The sequence below is a fragment of the Grampus griseus genome, assembly GCF_964374135.1.
Source record: "Grampus griseus genome assembly, chromosome: 4".
In the NCBI taxonomy this organism is placed as follows: domain Eukaryota; kingdom Metazoa; phylum Chordata; class Mammalia; order Artiodactyla; family Delphinidae; genus Grampus; species Grampus griseus.
Window position 1 is genome coordinate 118,684,940 of NC_138997.1, and position 22,847 is coordinate 118,707,786.

The 22,847-nt window shown below is 37.8% G+C and overlaps 1 protein-coding gene across 1 annotated transcript in view; it reads right to left on the reverse strand.

The window, feature by feature from the left end:
• LOC309821971 (bifunctional heparan sulfate N-deacetylase/N-sulfotransferase 4) overlaps positions 1-22,847 on the reverse strand; it is a gene marked incomplete at both ends in the record, with an annotated part of 247,062 nt that overhangs the window by 21,676 nt on the left and 202,539 nt on the right. Inside the window, 3 exons of the mRNA XM_082653541.1 lie at positions 4,155-4,329; positions 12,057-12,180; positions 16,659-16,755. Coding sequence (XP_082509667.1) covers positions 4,155-4,329; positions 12,057-12,180; positions 16,659-16,755 — 396 coding nt within the window. The remainder of the gene's footprint in view (positions 1-4,154; positions 4,330-12,056; positions 12,181-16,658; positions 16,756-22,847) is intronic.

Genomic DNA, 22,847 nt, shown 5'->3' on the forward strand with positions numbered 1-22,847 from the left:
ATACTTATTGACCTTATTTGTAAATGCATTATGCTACATACATAGAGACTACATAGTACATTTAATTAATACAAGGTGTAGAAACAGGGTAACTTGAGTGAAGAAATATAAACATACTATGTGCACGTTAATACAGTAATGCGAACATTTCTACTTTGCACAGTGATAATATGGAATTGTACTTAATCTGCTCTATATTGACTTATACCAGTTTAGCACCAACTTTTTTTTTATATTTATGCAACTAAAAAGATTAGTGTAAAAATATGACCAGAAGTCACACAGAATTGGAAAAAATAGCACTATAGGTTCTCTGTGAGGCCCATTATAAAAATGTGGGGTAGAAATTACAGTGGCAGGTGACATTTGTAGGACTTTCTGAATTATACCTGCTGAGCTTCAAATTTATGGTACTTACTGAATAGACAGGACTGGGTAATAATGCAACGTAAGTAATAGGTTGCATTATTTTGAAATGTACAGCAGGATGGGGACCCTACTCTTAGCAATATAGCAATAAAAAGTATTATCAGAAAAAATTATTCATTTCAAATGTGTATGTTCAAAGAATTTACTTGAAGAAGCAGGCATAGATTCTCTCTTTTTAAAAAAAAAATAGTTGAATCCATGTGGAAAAAAAAAAGAGATTCATATAAGCTGCTCTAAGTAGTGACCATTTTTTCTGCCAGGAAAATGTGCAACATTTTTCCCCAAGTGTTCACATTCAAAATGTTTCATTAAGGCTTAATAACTCAATATTTTTGGCACGATTGAAAAAAATAAGTTTATCTTGCTTTGCAATATGAATTTTGTTATAGTGAGAAAGACACATTTTTGTATATTAGGGAGTCATTGACTCATGGATTCTAACAATAATTTCTGCATTTTGCTCCCAAAACAAGTGTTCCACTTGAATTCCTAACCACTGGCAATCTCAGTTTGCAGTGTCACGTTTTCCTGTCCATCATTATTTGTTCTTAGCGATATGTTTATTGAAGAAATTTTGAAAAGTCAAGAAAAAGAATAAAGGAAAAAGAAAAATTACTTGTTATTTTACAATGCTATTAAATTTTTTCTTTTAATCTACTTTATTTTGACATTAATTTATGTATGCACTCATATCATTGGGATTTTAGTACATATAGATTATTACCACCTTAAATTCAAGGTCATCAGCTTTAATTAGGCTTTCATTGCAATGGGCAATTTTACATTTCTCTGGTCAACTTTACCTCACCCCTGTAGCAAGATTTCATACCCCCTTTTTTTCTCTCCTCAAACCACTGCCTCCCAAATTTCCCCCCTCTTTTCATTAGATTAACTTGTTCTCAACTTTTTAAAGGAAAAAGAGACCATCATAGTCACTTTAATTTCTCTATCCCAGACCTTCAAATTTACCAGCAAGTACATTTATACCCTTTTCTATCCCTTAAGTTTCAATGCAGGGGTTCTTAATAACTCCCGCTGATAGAATTCAGAGGATCTATGAACTTGAATCTTCAAAAAAGTGTCTCTTTATTTTTAGTAACTTCTAAATAAAATTTGGTATGTACTGTACTTGTGATCTTACCACCAATAAAAATCAGTTCTTTTTAATCACATTACAGGTCTTTTAGATATATCAAATGTTTATACTCACCGCTATTTCAAAATTACAGTAGTATTAGCCCCATCATTAGATATTTCCATTTAATGATTTAGTAAATATTTGTTACTGATTTTAAATTACTTTTAATTTAAAATCAGTAAATTTAAATTTGTTTTTAAACAAATTTGATTTTAAATTTGTTACTGATTTTAATTACTTTTCTATATAGTTGTTTCCTTTGTAATACTATGTATTTTAATGCTTTAAAAATATATTTCTGAAATGGGGAACATGGACTCCACCCTACTGCCGGAAGGGTCCCAGCACAAGAAAAGTGAAGAACTCTGGAAATGGAGTGCTTCCCTCCCATCTAAGCTATTTCCTGTAGCCACCCTTCAGATCTCTCAGGATCCTCCCAGGGCTGATTCCCCATTTTCTCTTGGGGGACCTTTAACATCCTTCTTCCTTTGAAAACTTTTCATTATTATTCAAATCACCACCACTATAAACACATCTTCCTTGATCCGCTGTGTCTTGTTTGCTAAAAGTTTCACTTCCCTCCATGTCTTTCAACTGAATGAAAACGGTTTAGCCCTTATTTTGCCTAATTGTCTAATTTCTTAGCAGCTGTTTGACATTGCTGTAACCTCCTTCATTTGGTAGTACTCCTTTCTTGGTATCTGCTGGAACTTTTTATTACTCCTCTGGCTGTTTTCTCTCTGGCTGCTTCATTCTGTTCTCTACTTTTCTTCTCTGAACCTTCTCCTTAGGCGATTTCACCATTTCTGTGGCTTTTTGCCTCTGATTCACAAATTTCTGTCTCCTGCTCAGACTCTTCCCCACAGTGCCAGCCACTTTTATTGCTGCTTTTGGTGTGACAGTGATGCCATAACCTCATGATTTCCATCTGTGTCACATCTTTAGCCTTCCCCCACCCCTGCACAACACCTGTATCCTTCTTCAGTGCTTCTTTTTCACGGGAATATATGGTTATCATCCAGTTGCCCAGACTGGAAATTTGATTTATCTTTGACACTGTTTTCTCTCCAGGCTCTGTTGATTTTAATCCCTATCTCTTGACACTTTATCCTTCATTTCATTTCTACTTACTATCTTTGTCCTTGCTACTGCCATTTCACAGCAGGACTATTGCAATAGCCTCTACTTGACTTCTCTGAGTGGTTACTTCTTCCACTCCAATCCATTCTTCAAATAGCAGATAGTATCATGTTTTCTAAAAGGAATTCTGGTAGTTACACACTGGTTTAACATTTTAAAAAGGCTTTCGATGGCTCAAGGAATGGTGGCCACTTGGTTCTCCCACTTGGCTTCTAGCCCCCATCTGCCTCTCAGACTCATCTCCCACAGGTCTCCACCTCAGGTTTTGCTCTCTAACCACATGAACCCTTTCTTTTAGTTCTTTAGCTGTGCTGTGGTTCTTTGCACCCAGGGAACTACATATACTTTCCCTCTGCCCCACTCTCCCTCTACTCTCACTCAGTTAAACCTACTCGTCCATCAGTTTTAAGTCTAAAGTTGACTTCTCTAGAGAGTGCTCTCATAGCACCTCCCATACTTCCTCACAGAGCATTCAAAATTTCTAATTATATACCTTTTTGCTTATTTGATTAATATCTATCCACACATTAGAATGAACACTATGTTTTAATTATCATTCTATGGATTAAAACCATCATGAAATGCTGAAGAATACTCCATTTCGGTGTGACACAATTCTATATTGTTGGATATTTACTTTTCCTTTTGTTATTATGATTAGTACCTCGATGAACAAAAAAGGGATACATATTTTTAATCCTTTTGAGGTTTTCTTATGATTGATTCCAGAAGAGGAATCACAGCACAAAAGTACCTTTACAAACCTTTTGATAACTGTCATCAAATTAGTTTTCAGAAAATATCTCCATATATATCCTTCTATTGGAAAGTTCTAGTACTTTTATCAACACATCCTTGTCAACAGAGAGAACAAGCATGACAATTTTTGCCAAGATGATATTTTAAAAAGTACCATTTTGATTTATATTTTGTTGATCCCTAATTTTTCATGTAAATTATTGTGCGGTTGGATTTGTGTGTGTGTATGTAAATTGTTTATCTATGCCTTTTGCTTGTCTGCTCATTTTTTTACTCAAATATTTATTTAGTTAGTTATTTTTACCAGTTTGCAGGAACTTTTTGTTTTGTTTTTACAAATTAAAGAAACTAAGCCATTTAACATGTATTGCTAAAGATTCTCTACTTAGATAGTAATTTTAATTTTGTTAATTGTGACTGACCAACATTTTACATGTTTATATGGTTCAATCTATTAATTCCTTGATGTGTGATTTTCTTCTGTTATGTTTATGCTTGAAACTCCTTGCCCAAATTGATATCAATTAGATCTTATCAATAGTTCTTATTTCTCATAATTTTTTTTGTTTGTTTAGCTCTTTTAACATTTGACTGTTCAATACATCTGGACTTTACTTTGTTAATTCACCATTGCTTACATTCAAGCTATGACCAAATGCTTTTAATGGTATTTTTCACTGCTTCATACCTGGTACCAAGAGTATGCCCTGTCTGAGGGGTCAATGAGGATGGTGATGATCTTGGCTTTGGGGACCAGAGATGCAGCTCGTTTGGGAGCTTCTTCTGAATGGAAGTAATTAGCACTCTTTTCAAATAGAAAGTCACTTGTAATGTTGGATGGAGTAGGGAAAAATTCCATATACCTGAAGGCAGAGAAAGACAATTAATTAATTTGAGGTCTAATTGATTTCCTGCCATACTATGGATAAGAAATAATTTAAATATTTGACATCCATTTATATCAATTTCTAATTATTGGTGTTATGATAGTCAAAATAGAGACTATTGTGTACACTTTGAATGTAAAAACAATCCCAGGTAGTATTGTTCTAATGGACTAGTTAGGGCAGGGGAAAGAGTGAGATGAAATAGGTAGGTTGTTAAAGAACAGAGGGAAAATCCTTTACATTTGGGTTGATGTTCTGTGCTATCGAAAACCAAAACCAGAAAAATTAGGTTTACCCTTGGCAAACAGCAAATTACACCATATTGCCTAGTAAATATTTTAAATTACTTCATATCTTAGTTAAGAATTTTTCAGACTCTGGGAGGGCTCAGGCCAAGGAGTACGTCCCAGAACTTTTGCCGCCAGTGTCCTTGTCCCCGCAGTGAGCCACAGCCACCCCTGCCTCTGCAGGAGACCCTCCAACACTAGCAGCCATGTGGCTGACAGGGTCCTAGTGCTCCGACCGAGTGTCAGGACTGAGCCACTGAGGTGGGAGAGCCGAGTTCAGGACATTGGTCCACCAGAGACCTCCCGGCCCCACGTAATATCAAACAGTGAAAACTTTCCCAGAGATCTCCATCTCAACCCTAAGACCCACCTCCACTCAATGACCAGCAAGCTCCAGAGCTGGACACTCTATGCCAAACAACTAGCAAGACAGGAACACAACCCCACCCATTAGCAGAGAAGCTGCCTAAAATCATAATAAGTTCACAGACACACCAGGTGCATCTGAAAACACATCACCGGACGTGGTCCTCCCCACTAGAAAGACAAGATCCAGCCTCATCCACCAGAACACAGGCACTAGTCCCCTCCACCAGGAAGCCTACACAAACCACTGAACCAACCTTACCAACTGGGGGAAGACACCAAAAACAACAGGAACTATGAACATGCAGCCTGCAAAAAGGAGACCCCAAACACAGAAAGTTAAGCAAAATGAGGAGACAGAAAAACACACAGTAGATGAAGGAGCAAGGTAAAAACCCACCAGACCAAACAAATGAAGAGGAAATAGTATATCTGAAAAAGAATTCAGAGTAATGATAGTAAAGATATCCAAAATCTTGGAAATAGAATGGAGAAAATACAAGAAACGTTTAGAAGGAACTAGAAGAAATAAAGAGCAAAAAAACAATGATGAACAACACAATAAATGAAATTAAAAATTCTCTATAAGGAATCAATAGCAGAATAACTGAGGCAGAAGAAAGTATAAGTGACCTGGAAGATAAAATAGTTGAAATAACTACCGCAGAGAAGAATAAAGAAAAAAGAATGAAAAGAATTGAGGACAGTCTCAGAGACTTCTGGAACAACATTAAACACACCAACATTCGAATTATAGGGGTCTCAGAACAAGAAGAGGTAAAAAAAGGGACTGAGAAAATGTTTGAAAACTTCCCAAATATGGGAAAGGAAATAGTCAAGTCCAGGAAGCAGAGAGTCCCATACAGGATAAATCCAAGGAGAAACACACCAAGACACATATTAATCAAACTATCAAAAATTAAATGCAAAGAAAAAGTATTAAAAGCCACAGTGAAAAGCAACAAATAACAAAAAAAGGAATCCCCATAAGGTTAACAGCTGATCTTTCAGCAGAAACTCTGCAAGCCAGAAGGGAGTGGCAGGACATATTTAAAGTGATGAAAGGGAAAACCTACAATCAAGATTACTCTACCCAGCAAGGATCTCAATCAGACTTGATGGAGAAATTAAAACCTTTACAGACAAGCAAAAGTTAAGAGAATTCAGCACCACCAAACCAACTTTACAACAAATGCTGAAGGAACTTCTCTAGGCAGGAAACACAAGAGAAGGAAAAGACCTACAATAACAGACCCAAAACAATTAAGAAAATGGTAATAGGTACATACATACCGATAACTACCTTAAAAGTGAATGGATTAAGTGCTCCAACCAAAAGACACAGACTGGCTAAATGGATACAAAAACAAGACCGGTATATATGCTGTCTACAGTAGACCCACTTCAGATCTAGGGACAAATACAGACAGAAAGTGAGGGGATGGAAAAAGATATTACATGCCAACAGAAATCAAAAGAAAGCTGGAGTAGCAATTCTCATATCAGACAAAATAGACTTTAAAATAAAAACTATTACAAGAGACAAAGAAGGACACTACATAATGATCAAGAGATCAATCCAAGAAGAATATATAATAATTGTAAATATTTATGCACCCAACATAGGAGCACCTCAATACATAAGGCAAATGCCAACAGCCATAAAAGGTGAAATCGACAGTAACACAATAAATGTAGGGGACTTTTAACACCTCACTTTCACCAATGGACAGATCATCCCAAATGAAAATAAATGAGGAAACACAAGCTTTTAAATGATACATTAAACAAGATGGACTTAATTGATATTTATAGGACATTCCATCCCCAAACACTTTCTTCTCTAGTGCACATAGAACATTCTCCAGGATAGATAATATCTTGGGTCACAAGAAAATTGAAATCGTATCAAGTATCTTTTCCCACCACAACGTTATGAGAATAGATATCAATTACAGGAAGAAATCTGCAAAAAATACAAACACATGGAGGCTAAACAATACACTACTAAATAACCAAGAGATCACTGAAGAAATCAAAGAGGAAATCAAAAAAATACCTAGAAACAAATGACAATGAAAACACAACAACTCAAAACATATGGGATGCAGCAAAAGCAGGTCTAAGAGGGAAGTTTATAGCAGTACAGTCCATTTCAGGAAACAGGAAACATCTCAAATAAACAACCTAACCTTACATCTAAAGCAATTAGAGAAAGAAGAACAAAGAAACCCAAAGTTAGCAGAAGGAAAGAAAGCATAAATATCAGATCAGAAATAAATGAAAAAGAAATGAAGGAAATGATAGCAAAGATCAATAAAACTAAAAGCTGGTTCTTTGAGAAGATAAACAAAATTGATAAACCATTAGCCAGACTCGTCAAGGAAAAAAGTGAGAAGATTCAACTCAATAGAATTAGAAATGAAAAAGGAAAAGTAACAACTTACACTCCAGAAATACAAGGATCATGAGAGATTACTACAAGCAACTATATACCAATAAAATGGACAACCGCGAAGAAATGGACAAATCCTTAGAAAAACACAACCTTCCGAAACTGAACCAGGAAGAAATAGAAAATATAAACAGACCAATCATAAGCACTGAAATTGAAACTGTGATTAAAAATCTTCCAGCAGACAAAAGTCTAGGACCAGATGGCTTCACAGGTGAATTCTATCAAACATTTAGAGAAGAGCTAACACCTATCTTTCTCAAACTCTTCCAAAATATAGCAGAGGGAGGAACACTCCCAAACTCATTCTACAAGGCCACCATCACCCTGATACCAAAAGCAGACAAAGATGTCAGAAAAAAAGAAAACTACAGGCCAATATCACTGATGAACATAGATGCAAAAATCCTCAACAAAATACTAGCAAACAGAATCCAACAGTACATTAAAAGGATCATACACCATGATCAAGTGGGATTTATCCCAGGAATGGAAGGATTCTTCAATACACGCAAAGCAATCAATGTCATAAACCATATTAACAAATTGAAGGAGAAAAACCATATGATCATCTCAATAGATGCAGAGAAAGCTTTCAAAATATTCAACACCTATTTATGATAAAAAACTCTCCAGAAAGGAGACATTCAGGGAACTTACCTCAACATAATCAAGGCAACATATGACAAACCCACTGCCAACATCATTCTCAATGGTGAAAAACTGAAACCATTTCCATTAAGATCAGGAATAAGACAAGGTTGCCCACTCTCACCACTATTATGCAACATAGTTTTGGAAATTGTAGCCACAGCAATCAGAGGTGAAAAAGAAATAAAAGGAATCCAAATCAGAAAAGAAGAAGTAAAACTGTCACAGTTTGAAGATGACATGATACTATGTATATAGAATCCTAAAGATGCTATCAGAAAACTGCTAGAGCTAATCAATGAATTTGGTAAAGTAGCAGGATACAAAATTAATGCACAGAAATCTCTTGCATTCCTATACACTAATGATGAAAAATCTGAAAGAGAAATTAAGGAAACACTCCCATTTACCATTGCAACAAATAGAATAAAATACCTAGGAATAAACCTACCTAAGGAGAAAAGCACCTGTAAGCAGCAGACTGTAAGACACTGATGAAAGAAATTAAAGATGATACAAACAGATGGAGAAATATACCATGTTCTTGGATGGGAAGAATCAACATTGTGAAAATGACTCTACTACCCAAAGCAATCTACAGATTCAATACAATCCCTATCAAACTACCAATGGCATCCTTCACAGAATTAGAACAAAAAATTTCATAATTTGTATGGAAACACAAAAGATCCCGAAAGCCAAAGCAATCTTGAGAAAGAAAAACAGAGTTGGAGTAATCAGGCTCCCCGACTTCAAACTATACCACAAAGCTACAGTAATCAAGACAGTATGGTACTGGCACAAAAACCAAAATATAGATCAAAGGAACAGGATAGGAAGCCCTGAGATAAACCCATGCACATATGGTCACCTTATCTTTGTTAAAGGAGGCAGGAATGTACAGTGGAGAAAAGACAGCCTCTTCAATACGTGGTGCTGGGAAAACTGGACAGCTACATGTAAAAGAATGAAATTAGATCACTCCCTAACACCATACACAAAAATAAACTCAAAATGGATTGAAGACCTAAATGTAAGGCCAGAAACTATAAAACTCTTAGAGGAAAACATAGGCAGAACACTCTATGACATAAATCATAGCAAGATCCTTTTTGACCCACCTCCTAGAGAAATGGAAATAAAAACAAAAATAAACAAATGGGACCTAGTGAAACTTAAAAGCTTTTTCAGAGCAAAGGAAATCATAAACAAGATGAAAAGACAACCCTCAGAATGGGAGAAAACATTTGCAAACAAAGCAACTGACAAAGGATTAATCTCCAAAATATACAAGCAGGTCATGCAGCTCAATATCAAAAAAAAAAAAAAACAACCCAGTCCATAAATGGGCAGACGACCTAAACAGACATTTCTCCAAAAAAGATATACATATTGCCAACAAACACATGAAAGGATGCTCAACATCACTAATCATTAGAGAAATGCAAATCAAAATTACAATGAGGGGCTTCCCTGGTGGCACGGTGGTTGAAAGTCTGCCTGCTGATGCAGGGGACATGGGTTCGTGCCCTGTTCCAGGAAGATCCCACATGCCACGGAGTGGCTGGGCCTGTGAGCCATGGCCGCTGAGCCTGCACGTCCGGAGCCTGTGCCCCGCAACGGGAGAGGCCACAACAGTGAGAGGCCCGCGTACCGCAAAAAAAAAAAAAAAAAAAAGTTACATGCACCCCAATGTCCATAGCATGTTATTTACAATTGCCGAGATATGGAAGCAACCTATATGTCCATCAACAGATGAATGGATAAAGAAGATGTGGTATGAATATGCAATGTAATACTATTCAGCTGTAAAAAAGAACAAAGGTTTGCCATTTGCAGCAACATAGATGGACCTGGAGGGCATTATGCTAAGTGAAATAAGTCAGAAAATGACAAATACTGTATGATACACTTCCATGTGGAATCTAAAAAATAAAACAAAGTAATGAATATAACAAAAAAGAAGCAGACTTACAGATATGGAGAAGAAACTAGTGGTTACCAGTGGCAGGGGGAGAGAGGCAATATAGGGGTGGGAAAGTGGGAGGTACAAACTATTGTGTGTAAGATAGGCTCAAGGATGTATTGTACAACACAGGGAATATAGTCAATATTTCGTAATAAGCATAAAAGGAAAGCAACCTTTAAAAATTGTATAATTTTTTTAATAGGGAAACTATACAAAATAAATTATTTCTAACTTGAAAAAAAACCCAGAATTTTTCAAGTACCTCACAGGATAGACTGCTAAACTATTTACACCTTTGTGGAAAATTTATATAACAGTTTCCTTTCACAGTTGGTCTCTCAAAATATATTCTTCCCTGTGTCATCCATACTAGATGTAATTAAGGAATTATTCTTATCTTGATTTGTATATATTAAACTTTTATGATATGTTTAAAATTCCTGAGAATAAAATGTGTTCTCTCAAAAAAAAATAGCAAATTTATATTTGCAAACTTGAATGCAAAATTCTTAAATTGAGATTAAAGTGCACAAAAGAGGAAAATCTCAGAACAGCTATAAAATACTAAACTGATTAGGGCATAGTTGCTTTCCTCCTTTTTAACTTCTGCATGATTTGTAGTATGTGTAGCAATGTGAACACATTATAGTCTATCCAGAGTAATTAAGGAGATATTTCCTGCCAGTTGATTCTGTGGTGCCTCGGCAGGTTCACTCTACCATATGCTGTGGGAACATTTCTCTGTGTGTAGATTATGGAATCAATATGTTCAGAAGTTAATTCAGTGCAAGGCGTTAATTATGTGTGTAACCCTCTTTACAGCTCATCACTTCTCTAACCCTCAAATGTTCTAGAAATAAATAATAAGAGCAATGAAGAATTCATAGAAGACACTTATTTTCCTCTTTGGCATTTGTTATTATATTTCCCAAATGTGAAGTGGTGAAAAGTGTCATCTATATTCCTGCTTAACAATTTGTGTTCCATTTGAGCTCACAGATAAAATTGCTGCTCTGCTTTCAGTAACTTGCATGCAATTTCAAAATTTATTTAGTCTTTTTAAAGTAAGGTAGCATAGTGATCTCCTAGGTGCAGAGTGGACACGGCTCTACTCAAGATGGGAAGTCAAATCTGCTCACTGGCATCGCCCCTGCCCACCCCCCCCCCAGCTGCATCTTAAAAGAATGAGCCTTTTATGAGGACATATTCACGTGTAATGTTGACATAAGGTTACATGCTACAGAGGTATGCATTGAGGGGAACTTTCCTCAGGGGGGGATTTGGAAATCAGGGCCATATTTTCCTTAGAAAATTGGGATAGAGCTGGAAATATTCCCCAGAGTGAACATCAGTTACAATACCAGGTTTATTCTATTTCAGTTTAGGAAAAATATTGTGATTTTGAAATTATCATAACTTATCAAATACAAAGTAATTTTCCTCTTATACACATGTGTGACTAGCAGTAATATGATTTTGGAAATGCTCTGTTATTGGCATGACAAATATCAGCTTATATTATGATACAACATTTACAGTCTATGTGATTAATGAAGATACATGTCATGGACTGTAAAATAAAACAACCTACTGATTTATTTGTTTTCTCAAGAGTCACTGTGAAGACAAATTATGTATTTAGTTAAAAAAAATTCTAGGCACAGTAAAATAATAATATGCTTAAGGAGAATTTTAAATATCCTTATGAATAGTGCTGATGAAAAATATTCCATAATCCTCTTTATTCAATCATAATAATTTACCAGAAAAATATTATCATTATTGCACTGTCCAAATCAAAGTATAGGCAACACTGATTAAATATATCATTATAAATTAATCTCTAATTCACTATGGTAGAATTGAACATACATTTATTCTGTAATTATGTAGATGCCATGCATACATCTATAATTGCTCAGCTGTGAACGAGCATGTGTTAATAATGGACTTTACTTTTTGTTATTTTTCTTACCAGTCAATTCCCTTGTGGTAGTTGTTGCCATTAAAGAATTGGACTTCTTCAAATGTTTTGGGGCTGGGGAGATTGCTGATGATGGAAGGGTGCATAAGAAGAAATAAATAAAGTGCTGTTGTTCCTATTACAAAACAGGAGGCAACAGGTTATACAGCAATAAAAGAAGAGACATATATTGTAACAAAATTTTTGCTCAAAAGGTAATATGCAAAAGACCAAATCATTCCACTATCAAAATGATTTCCTTAAAATCAGTTCAGTGCATTTCATGTGGCAATGATTTGTGTTCTTATATTAGTCTTCATGATTCTATTGACCTAAACACTTCATTTAATATGAGGACATAGTCAAAGTCAAGCAGACTGGTAGATAATACAGCTAGGGGAGAACTTCAGAAATCAGGTGGTTCAATTTCCCTCCTGGAGTCGGATGAGTGGCAAAAGTATCAAAGACATCAAGCACAATACCTGAACCTCAATTAATATTATATTCAGATCAATTAAATTAAATCAAACTATTCAAAAGATGTTGACCTGTGCAACTCTGTACAAGTTGCTGTAGTAATGATTGACGATAAATCTTGATAAGAAAAATACATTTGCTGGCCTCGATAGACTTAAAGTGTATCTGTGGACTTGAGTCAAGTAAACAGGTAATTGCAGCATAGTGAGGGAGGTTCCATGATAAGAGCAGAGTGTGTTTCTATTACCTGAGAAAATGGGTGATTTATACTTGGGAAGTCAGTGAAGACTTCCAGGAGGAAGCATTTTTTAAGGTTGTACCTTAAAAACATGTTTCCAGTAAGGCTGAAAGAGGAGTGCAGGATTCTGGAAGGCGGCCAGTTGAATGTTCTACCCTGACAAGATGGGACAATCAAGTCTGATAGCTGAGACACTAGGCTAAACAGACTGGCTAATAGAACCCACTGAGTGTACATATCACAGAAGGCACAAATGTCACCTCTAAACCTGAGTCAGGTCAGATACTGAGGACCACAGCAGGAAGGGTCATGAAGGGACAGGCTCTCATAAATCAAAACTTCCCTCATGGAAAAGGTTCTTTCTTTTGTAACGTGTTGCACCCAGGAGATTTTGTTGGATTTCCCAGCCCTAGGAGAGCTTGGAATGAACTACACAAGAGGGCTGGCACAACAAAAATGATAGTAGCTGGGGATCTGGAAGCAGAGAAGATCATCAGAGAATTGTGTATATAAAGGAAAGTAACAACAGATCTTGGGGGACCTAAGAAATCCAGAATGGGTGGCTCCTAGTGAAATGTGAGGACAAAAATTAATAAATGCCCTTAAAGAGATTTAATTACTAATTGAAAAACATGTTTAAAATGAACAAATATGGAATCAAATTATATAAAAGTAACAAAAAATATTAAAGGAGTCAGAACTGGTTAAGAACTAAATTAGAGGCCCAAACTACAGAAGAACTATCTCAAACACACTGAAAAATTTAGACATGAAAGTTATGGGGGGCGATAGCAGTCCTGAAGAACTGATCTGATTTTCTCCTGAAAATAAAAGGAGTTCAACAAGGAGAAAATGTGAGAGGAGGAACAAAAATCTTCCAGGGAGAGGAAACCAATTAGAGGTGGAGTAGTATAGAAGAGCAGCTGGAAGGGAACAGGGAATCCAGAAGGTTTCTTTCTAAATACTTTTTAGAATGGGCCTACATAAAAATATTTAATTGATGATGAGAAAGAAGCTTGTGTTTGTGTGAGAGAGAGAGACAGAGAAAGACAGAGAGACAGAGAGAGACAGGGAGATTTTTGAGACACACAAGAGCTGAAAATATTAATAGGTTAACATCCCTGAGATGTCGAGATTGGATGGATCCAGGGCAAAGATATAGGGATATTTTTGAATTATTGCTGAATATTTTAAAATGAATACTCTATAACCTCATTTGGTAGCATGTACAAATGTTTAGCCACCCTGATGTCACAGAATTGCACCCAGAGCTCCCCTGGGCTACAGAAAGTCAAATCCTTTATGCTCTGAGCCATACACCTTCACGCTGCCAGAAGCAGGAGGGATGTCGGGAGGCCTCTGAGAGGAAGGAAGGAGAAAGCAATTTCAGCCAGGGACAGTAGACACATGGCTTGATGTTCATATGATCAGCCATAAAATCTGGGTCCATGGGCTCAAAATGTATATTTATTTATTATTGCCTGTGCTTTCATCTATCCTTGACATTCATTTTTATCCACTGTCTTTGATATAAATATTTTGTAGAGGAAGTTTCTCACGCGTTGTAATGCTCTAAGAGAAACTTTGTTCTATTTTGCGTATAATCAACTTCTTTTTAGTTTTACCAGAGTAAATGTACCAGGGTAAGTCAGTCAAATTGTGAGAAATCAATATTGACAATGGGAAATCTGATCTTCTAGAAGATTTAAGGCCAATGAATTATGCTTTCAGAACTATTGTGCTAAACTTAACCCTTTTGGAAATCCTCTCCTACCCTAGTGATATCAAAATCACATGACCTAGAATCATGAAGAATGCCCATGTGTCCACAGGATTCTAGTAGGACTACGGTGTCAACTTTGAGTGCCTTAAACCCAGGCCTACCCCACTCCCTGTCAATCCCCATTCGCTGCCCCACTTTTAGCTGATAGAAATTTTTTCCAGGATTCAGCAATGAGGTGGGATATTTCATCTTTCCATTCTCACCTCAGAACAACTGAGCAAATAGGGGTTTGAGGACCACTTTTATATCTCATGTTTATTGCAAGGGATGCATGGGTCAGGTTTAAGTTATTTAAAGACAACTTTACATTAAAGGCCAGGTTCTTAGCATTTATCTGTGCCCATTCTCCAGGGAATTTACAGCCTCTGACAGGGAGTTTTGCCAACAGAAGCAATAGGAGAACAAATGAAGACTTCAGACTTCTATGACTGAATGGTTTTTAAGAATTATCACAATCATTTTCACACTAAGATAGCATTTTCATAGCATATAAAATATTATCATCCAATTCCTTTAACTTGTTTGTTTGTCTTGGGAAGACCAAAACCAGCTAAAAGCTTTATCATTTCCATACTGGCAGGTCAAATATTAAAATCTAAAAGTATAAGTTATTGTCTGTAAATACAAACAGCAAAGAAGAAAACTAGATCTTTTCTTACTAACCTGTAGTGTTCTAGCAGATCTAAGAAGTAGTAATATTCAATGACAAATGATAGAGGATATGACTTAAATTTTTAGCATGATTTTACAACATAGGAATGTTTTGTTTCTTTAGTAGTCATTCCAGTGTTAGAACTGCTGTGAGGGAGTTGGTAGAAAATTAATGCACATTTTAAACAATAACAACAACAAAAGTGGTATATCTGAAAATATGTGCTGCTTTTTCCCCCCCCCCCGCACATGTAACTTATTATTGTAATACAAGTTATATTCATGGAGGAAGAAAAGATTTCAACAACAAATATCTAATAGTCTGGAAAATTTGCCCACAACCTTTAAAATGGTCTACATGCTTGTATTATAAATATCTTCATCTAGGCCAGTCTTATTTATTGTGACTGTTCGTTTTGTGTTATGGTTTGTGTACTCACTGATGAAAGTGCTTCTAGCCAAAGTTGTGAATTCAAAATACAGCAACTCAATAAAAAGTTTAATTAATCAGGACATGAGCAAAGTATATAAAGCTCTCATATGCTAAAGAAAGTATAAAATATTCTAATTGAAAGTGTCATCTCATGGGTGAAATACCAATGAAAGCCATCCTTCAGCTCTTTTACTACATTCTTATACACTTGTCCTTCAGCACATGAGAAAATATCAAGGGAAAAAAAAATGCCTGATGAGCCATAGGTGTATCAGAAAATAAGTCTAAACCATATTCATACATAATGATTATTTGGAAAACAAACGAACTACACAGGTAGAATATTTGAAGGTAATAATGACAGTGCTTCTGAACAATAAATCAGTTCAAGGTTGATATGCAGTGTAAAATAATTTGAATCAAGCCAAAGCCCTTTTTTATAACTTAATTCAGGAGTTAATTAGGCAAAGCCACAAAAAGTAGAAATTAAAAATCAGATATCACAACTGTGATATATAAGCTGCAAGTTGTCAAAAATGTGATGTCTGGGGCTTCCCTGGTGGCTCAGTGGTTGAGAGTCCACCTGCCGATGCAGGGGACACGGGTTCGTGCCCCGGTCCGGGAAGATCCCACATGCTGCGGAGAGGCTGGGCCCGTGAGCCATTGCTGCTGAGCCTGCGCGTCCGGAGCCTGTGCTCCGCAATGGGAGAGGCCACAACAGTGAGAGGCCCACGTACCGCAAAAACAAAAAAACAAACAAACAAACAAAAATGTGATGTCTGTTGAACAGTTTTTAAATTGATAGATAAAACTTTAGCCCATAAGTCTAATTAAATGAGCAACTGTAGGGTCTCTTTGAGGATCATGGCATAAAGATGATCCACAGGGATGAAGAACAATTCAAATAATGAACTTGCATGGGTGTCTAAATATTTCACAAAGCCAAACAATCAAATACCATATGACCATGTGTTTCATGACAAAAAAAAAAAAAAAAAAAAGAATGTAAACAGCACAGTTGGCTGTTCTTACCTGTTTTTTGTGGCCCAATTACAAGGAATTTTGGTAAGTGGTCACAAGTTTTCTCTCTGGACCAGATGTCTTTGTGTCTTTTATCATCACATGGATTCTGCAAGAAGGAAGAATAATGAATCTTACTGTGTAATGAATGCCTAGCTCTGTTCCATAAAAATTGTTCAAAAGACAGGATCAACTTCTTGCCTGATACCTTAGAACTAGGAGTTAGACCTTGTTCTTGTTCTGGTTCTTTGGTTTCTAAATTGGCACCTTCCTTTCCTTCATGGTTAGAGCTCAGCATCAAGTCGCTCCTGCCGTCATCCTTCTGAGCCTTGGCTACGTCCTAACTGCTGAGATTCCACTCTGTCTTTGAATTCATGTTTTACTTCAGTACACCTGAGCCTTAACTTGTCTCTACCTGGTTTGAACGTAGTTTCTCAGTTTTCTGTGCTCTGCCCTAATCGTTCCTATTTTTTTTTTTCCCTAGTGGCTTGAAAGCCATCCTTCAACTCCAAACTTGGCCAGCTTTTCCTTTACTTTTCACACTATGTGCTATTCTCTGCTGATCCAGATAATCTCTTAGTTTGGCCCTACCCCACAAGCAGATACCATGAGATCATTATTTCTAGCCCCTACTTCCCTCCTGAACTCTAGACCAATATTTTAAATTGAATATGTGTCACTGTTGTATAGATATGGTGAGGAAATGCCAGACCTAACATAGCCATCTGTCCAATTTTATCCCCATCTCAACATTCTTCTGTGATGCTCTCCATTCCATTCAAGTGACCAGATTCATCATCCAATTCATGACACTTCTGAGAATTAAAAGAGCCCTTAAATGAAAGTGATACAATTTTTGAAATATCTATTGACTGACAAATTGGTTTTATTATATTGGTAATGAAATTAATAATTATATTCAAAAATCATTTTTACAAATAAAATTCTTTCTAAAAATATGTTGACCATTAAAACAATTATAATTTTACATTTATTATTCAAATATTAAAAATACCATAAGATGAATTATCATTTATGGTTCACATTTATATACTTTAATCAGTTTTTTAGCCATATCTTCTCTAATATCATGTCAGGGGCCTATTACCTTTGCTGGGTTTTCAAAGCCCAGTGGTCTGGAGCATGCTGGGACATGCCCTCCAAGGTACAGGCTGTGTTATTGTACTTTGCAACTCCTACTACTAAGATAGAAGCACAGTGCTGGATGGGCTTCTTTGGGTTTTGGACACAGCATTTTGTTTTTGCCCTAGGAATTATTGCTCTGAGTCACCGACCAGATGATGCAGAAACCTGCTAATTTTGAGTGGAACCCAGAAAAAGAAAGAACCCTATAAGAGGTAAGACTGAGGTCCAAGCAGCCCTCCCACTTGGGCCATACATCCTGCCAGACCCACGGTACCATGGCATCTATGGTATAAAATGACACCAAAGAGAGTTTTGGCCAAGTCTCATGAGAGAATCACAGTGTACTCCCCTAAGGTTCTGCAGCAAGGTGTTGCTGGGCCCTGGAAGAGATAATGCTTGTCATGGATTTTCAAAGTGATCATGTGGCCATTAATTGGCCATCATAAGCTGAGTATTGACAGACCAACCAAGTCATAAGTTCAAGTGTACCCAGTAGCAATTCATTGTAAGAAGGGGTGGTGCATCCAGAACTGATTTCAAGAAGATACAAAAGCTATAAGTTAACTTTATAAACAAGTGCCCAGACCCCATGTCACCTATCACTGTTCCACTCATGCCTCTATATCAGCTCATTCTTATAGTTTCATGGAAGGTCCTCTATAACCTGCTGATGAAGAGGGGGAAACCCTAGCTTGGTTTGTAGGTAGGTTGACCCATATGTTGGTAGAAGCCTAAAGTGGACTACAGCTGCCCTACAAGCCCATTCAGGGAGGTTCCTAAAAACAAATGGTTAAGGGAAAGTGTCCAATTGGCAAAGTTCTGGACAGTGTCTCTGGCCATCCACATTTTTGCAAATAGACTAGTAGCCCAAGGTAAGGGTATAGTGGACTAATAAGCAGTGATGAATGGGTTAGCCAAGGAACTTAAAGGAGCAAGACAGGAATATTAGGGCTACTAAGTTCTAGGGAAGAGGCAGGTGGATGGACCTGTGATAGCGACCAAAACGTGTGATAATCTTTGTATTGCCCATTGATGTACACCAGAGAGTATCCAATGTAGAAGTGCTGAACAACCAAGCAGTCAGATGATTTAGCCAGTTCCCAGCACTCCCACATGTCATGTAACCTCTGTTCTCAACCAACCCAGTGCTGAAGCAATGGGCTTATGAATGGAGAAGCTGTGGTAGCAAGATGGAAGCCATTCCTGGGCTTCCTCCCCCCAAGTCTGCTTTAGTTACAGCTGCTGCTGAATACCTGACGTGTCAGTAACAGAGGCCAGTTCTAAGTCCCAGAAATAGCACTCTCCTACCACTTAGTAGAAAACGGATTATGTTGGACACTTCCATCCTTCAAAGGGCAGTGACTCATCCTGATCTCATCCGACACATATTCAGAGTATGAATTTACCTTCTCTGCTTACATAGCCTTAGCCATCATCACTATGCAAGGCCTCATGGAGTGTCTGACTCATTGACACGGTATCTCGCATAATATTGCTTCAGGTAAAGGGACCACTCTTGACAAAGTGAAGTGTGATAGTAGGCTTCTGCCCATGGGAGTCAGTGGTCCTATCACGCCTCACTATCCAGAGCTGCTGGCCTGATAGAGTGGCGAAAGACCGCATGAAAGATACAGTTGAAGTACCAGCTTGGAGATACACTGTACTTCTTAAATCAAAAGCTACTGGTTGGTGCTGTGTCTCCAAAGGGTAGTGTAACTGTGTCTAGGAATTAAGGAGTAGATGTAGGAGTGGACCCATCCACCATCATTTCTAATGGCTTAATTAGAGAATTTGTGCTTTCCATCTCCTCAACTTTAAGGTCTATTGGTCTAGGAGTTCTGGTTCCCAGAGGAGAGATGCTTTAGTGTGGATCACCACACTAAAAGTTGCAGCTTGTACCCATTTACTTTGGCTTTCTTGTGCCAGTAGACCATCAGGCATGGAAATGAGCTACCATCCTGATAGGGACAATTGACTCTGATCATCATGAGATGTAGAACAGCTATTATACAGGGAGAAATATCTTTGGCACTCAAATAATTCACTAGGTTACTTGTTGATACTTCCGTGCCCAATTTTACTAATTGAGAAAGCAGAGCCACCACAGCCTGATTAGGGTTGGGCTGGGCACCAGATCAGAGTCTACCACAGTGCACTCCTTGCTTCACAAATTAAGTTATCTTTATCCAGGCACAGGCTTCCTCTGTCATAATTCCTAGGGAAATTTACAAGAAAAGAATTAGTGAGACAAACTAGAACTGTTGCTACTGCAGTTGGTCCTGAGACTGTACCTGACCCACAGGGCCAGCCATCTAGACCAGCAGAAGTGCTAACCACAGGTGGGGGAAATCCAGAATAGGGGATAGAGGTGGGAGAAACTGTGCACTGGTTTCAGCTTTGGAGCCAACTGCAGCAACAAGGTTGCAGTTTCTCCTAATGACCTTCCTCTTATAGGTTTCCCCAGGAATAATGCTCACGATTGTGGAAAAATTGTTCCTGGGTGAATCAGTGCAATGTGAGAAGCAAGTATAGCTATGTGGTACAAGGTATGGACAGGGGTGTGTGGCGGACTGAGTGCTCTTTCCTCCACTGAAGGAAAAACCTTATCTCTGGCCAGTGCAACACCTTATCCCCATTCCCACCCCACTTCCGCCCCCAGCTGGGGAGATTGAGTATTGCCCTTGGCCAATAGGAGCTACCCGACAGGAAGTCGTGCATCCCCTCCCGACACTCCAGAGGTGGCCCGTGTCCAGTGACTGACTGATACAGGGGTGTAAAAGCCTGACCAGCTTGCTTCAAGGTGAGACAACTTGTGTAATTGGCTCTCTCCCTGCAGATCCAGTCAAGGATCCAGACTTTTCCTAAGACCACATCCACGCTCTGCTTTTTCCTGTTCTACATTTTCCCTTATAAGCTTTTCCTGAAAGCGCTTCCTCAGTAAATCATTGAACCAGAGCCCTATCTCAGAATTGATCCCAGTGCACTTTCCATTACCATCTTCCATTGGAAGAAGAACAGAGTGCAATATAGAGAGACCAGTTATGTATGCAATGTGTGAGAATTCGCCTTGCAAAAGGTTAGGCTATATATCTTGGATTTCTTGATGAATTCATCTATAGAAACTGTGATAAAAGGAGTTAATTACAAGCCAATAAACTCAACATTTCTTATTTTACATAAAGATGAAATTTTATTTTATTTTTACTGGTGTCTCTGTTTTCTGCAATCTTTCATTCAGTGTTCAATCGCCAATCCTCTTGTGGTCTAGCTTCAGCTTAACTCTCTAAACGTAATTTTCACTAGAGCACAGAAGCCTAAACTATCTTGTCTCCTTTTCTTCCTTCAGTAACAGAGCATCCTCTTGTTCAGTCTCTGGGTTCTCAGCTACAGACTGTATTTCACAGTGTCTCTTGAATTTAGCTTTCTTCCTATGAATCATTTCAGTTTAAGGAAAGGGAGCCAAAAGGACGTAAAGTATCTTCTTAAGGATAAACTTGCTCTCCCTAGATTTTTCCTTTCCTACTTACTGCCAGCTCTAAAATGGCTACACTTGCAGCATGTGCCTTGGACTCAGAGGTGGAAGCCATACATATGTTGAATACCTGCCAACCTGGGGCCCTGGATAATCATGTGGAACGGAGCTGTCTAACTCTCGTAGACTGCTTGCCCATTTTTAGACAGTTGTATGAGGGAGAAATAGATTTCTACTTTATTTAGCCACTGTAGTTTTGGAGTGTCATCATTATAGCAACATTGCCTATATTCTCGCTCAATGTGTTTCAAAACACTTTGCGAGAAGGTAAAAAAAAAACTTGTGTCAGAATGTCAATTACTGCACTGCATGCTTCAACAAGAACATCCTGCTACAGGAAAAAAAGAAGATTCCGGATGATGCAACCAGCTGCTTAGTGGTATAGATTGTTTATATGTTGGCACAAACTTCTTGTCTCATGGCGAATCAGCAACAAATAATTCAAGCCTGTTCGTGGACCACACTTTGAGTAGCACTGCTGTGAATTAACAGCTGCCAACACCAACCTAAAGCTTCAGTTCTACTGTGTTCCCTACTATAGATATACCTGCACCTGAATCTTTGAATTATTTATCTTTCTGTGCAATGCTCTTATTTTTCCCCCACAATACAGAGTCATAATCTTGCCAGTTCTTCTTGCTGAAGCTAATATCCACCGTAAACCTTTCCTATTTATTTTGGAGGGGCAGCATAGCCCAGTTGTTAAGAGTGTGAGCTCAGAAGAGAGACTGTCTGTGTCTTAAGGAATTGTCCTAAACTCTCTGGACCTCAGATTCCTATAATAAAAAATAATGATTGATATTATCTACCTTGCATATAGGTATACATATGCATAAATATAAATATATTGCATAAATATATTAAATGAGGGGCTTCCCTGGTGGCGCAGTGGTTGAGAGTCTGCCTGCCGATGCAGGGGACGCGGGTTCGTGCCCCGGTCCGGGAAGATCCCACATGCCGCGGAGCGGCTGGGCCATGGCCGCTGAGCCTGCGCGTCCGGAGCCTGTGCCCCGCAACGGGAGAGGCCACAACAGTGAGAGGCCCGCGTACCGCCAAAAAAAAAAAAAAAGAAAACAAACAAACAAAAAATATATACATATTAAATGAGTTAATATATTTTAAATGATTAAATCGTGCTCTATGAAAGAAAATGCTTATTCTGTAATCCCACATTAACTTTTTCCTTTCCTTTGCCTAGATTAGTTAGGCAGTTGGAGCAGCAGAAAGAGATTACTCTTGCTGATGGACTGGTTTCTTGCAGATAGCCATGCTGAGAGCTGACTTCCTGGTGCTTGTCAGAAGCACCAGCACCTAAGGTGCCCCTCCTCACAGCCAGATGGCTAGACTTCTGGGATACCCGATAAGGAAATGGCTTGGAGTTTCTTCAGGCAAACCAGAAGCTGTGGGCTGTCTTACCAGATGACCCAAAGACTCCTATATAATCCTAATTCAGTTTATTTCTGGATATTCTTGCTATATGGCTACTGCAACTGTCCAATTCATTGTTTTAGCACTTGTCATCC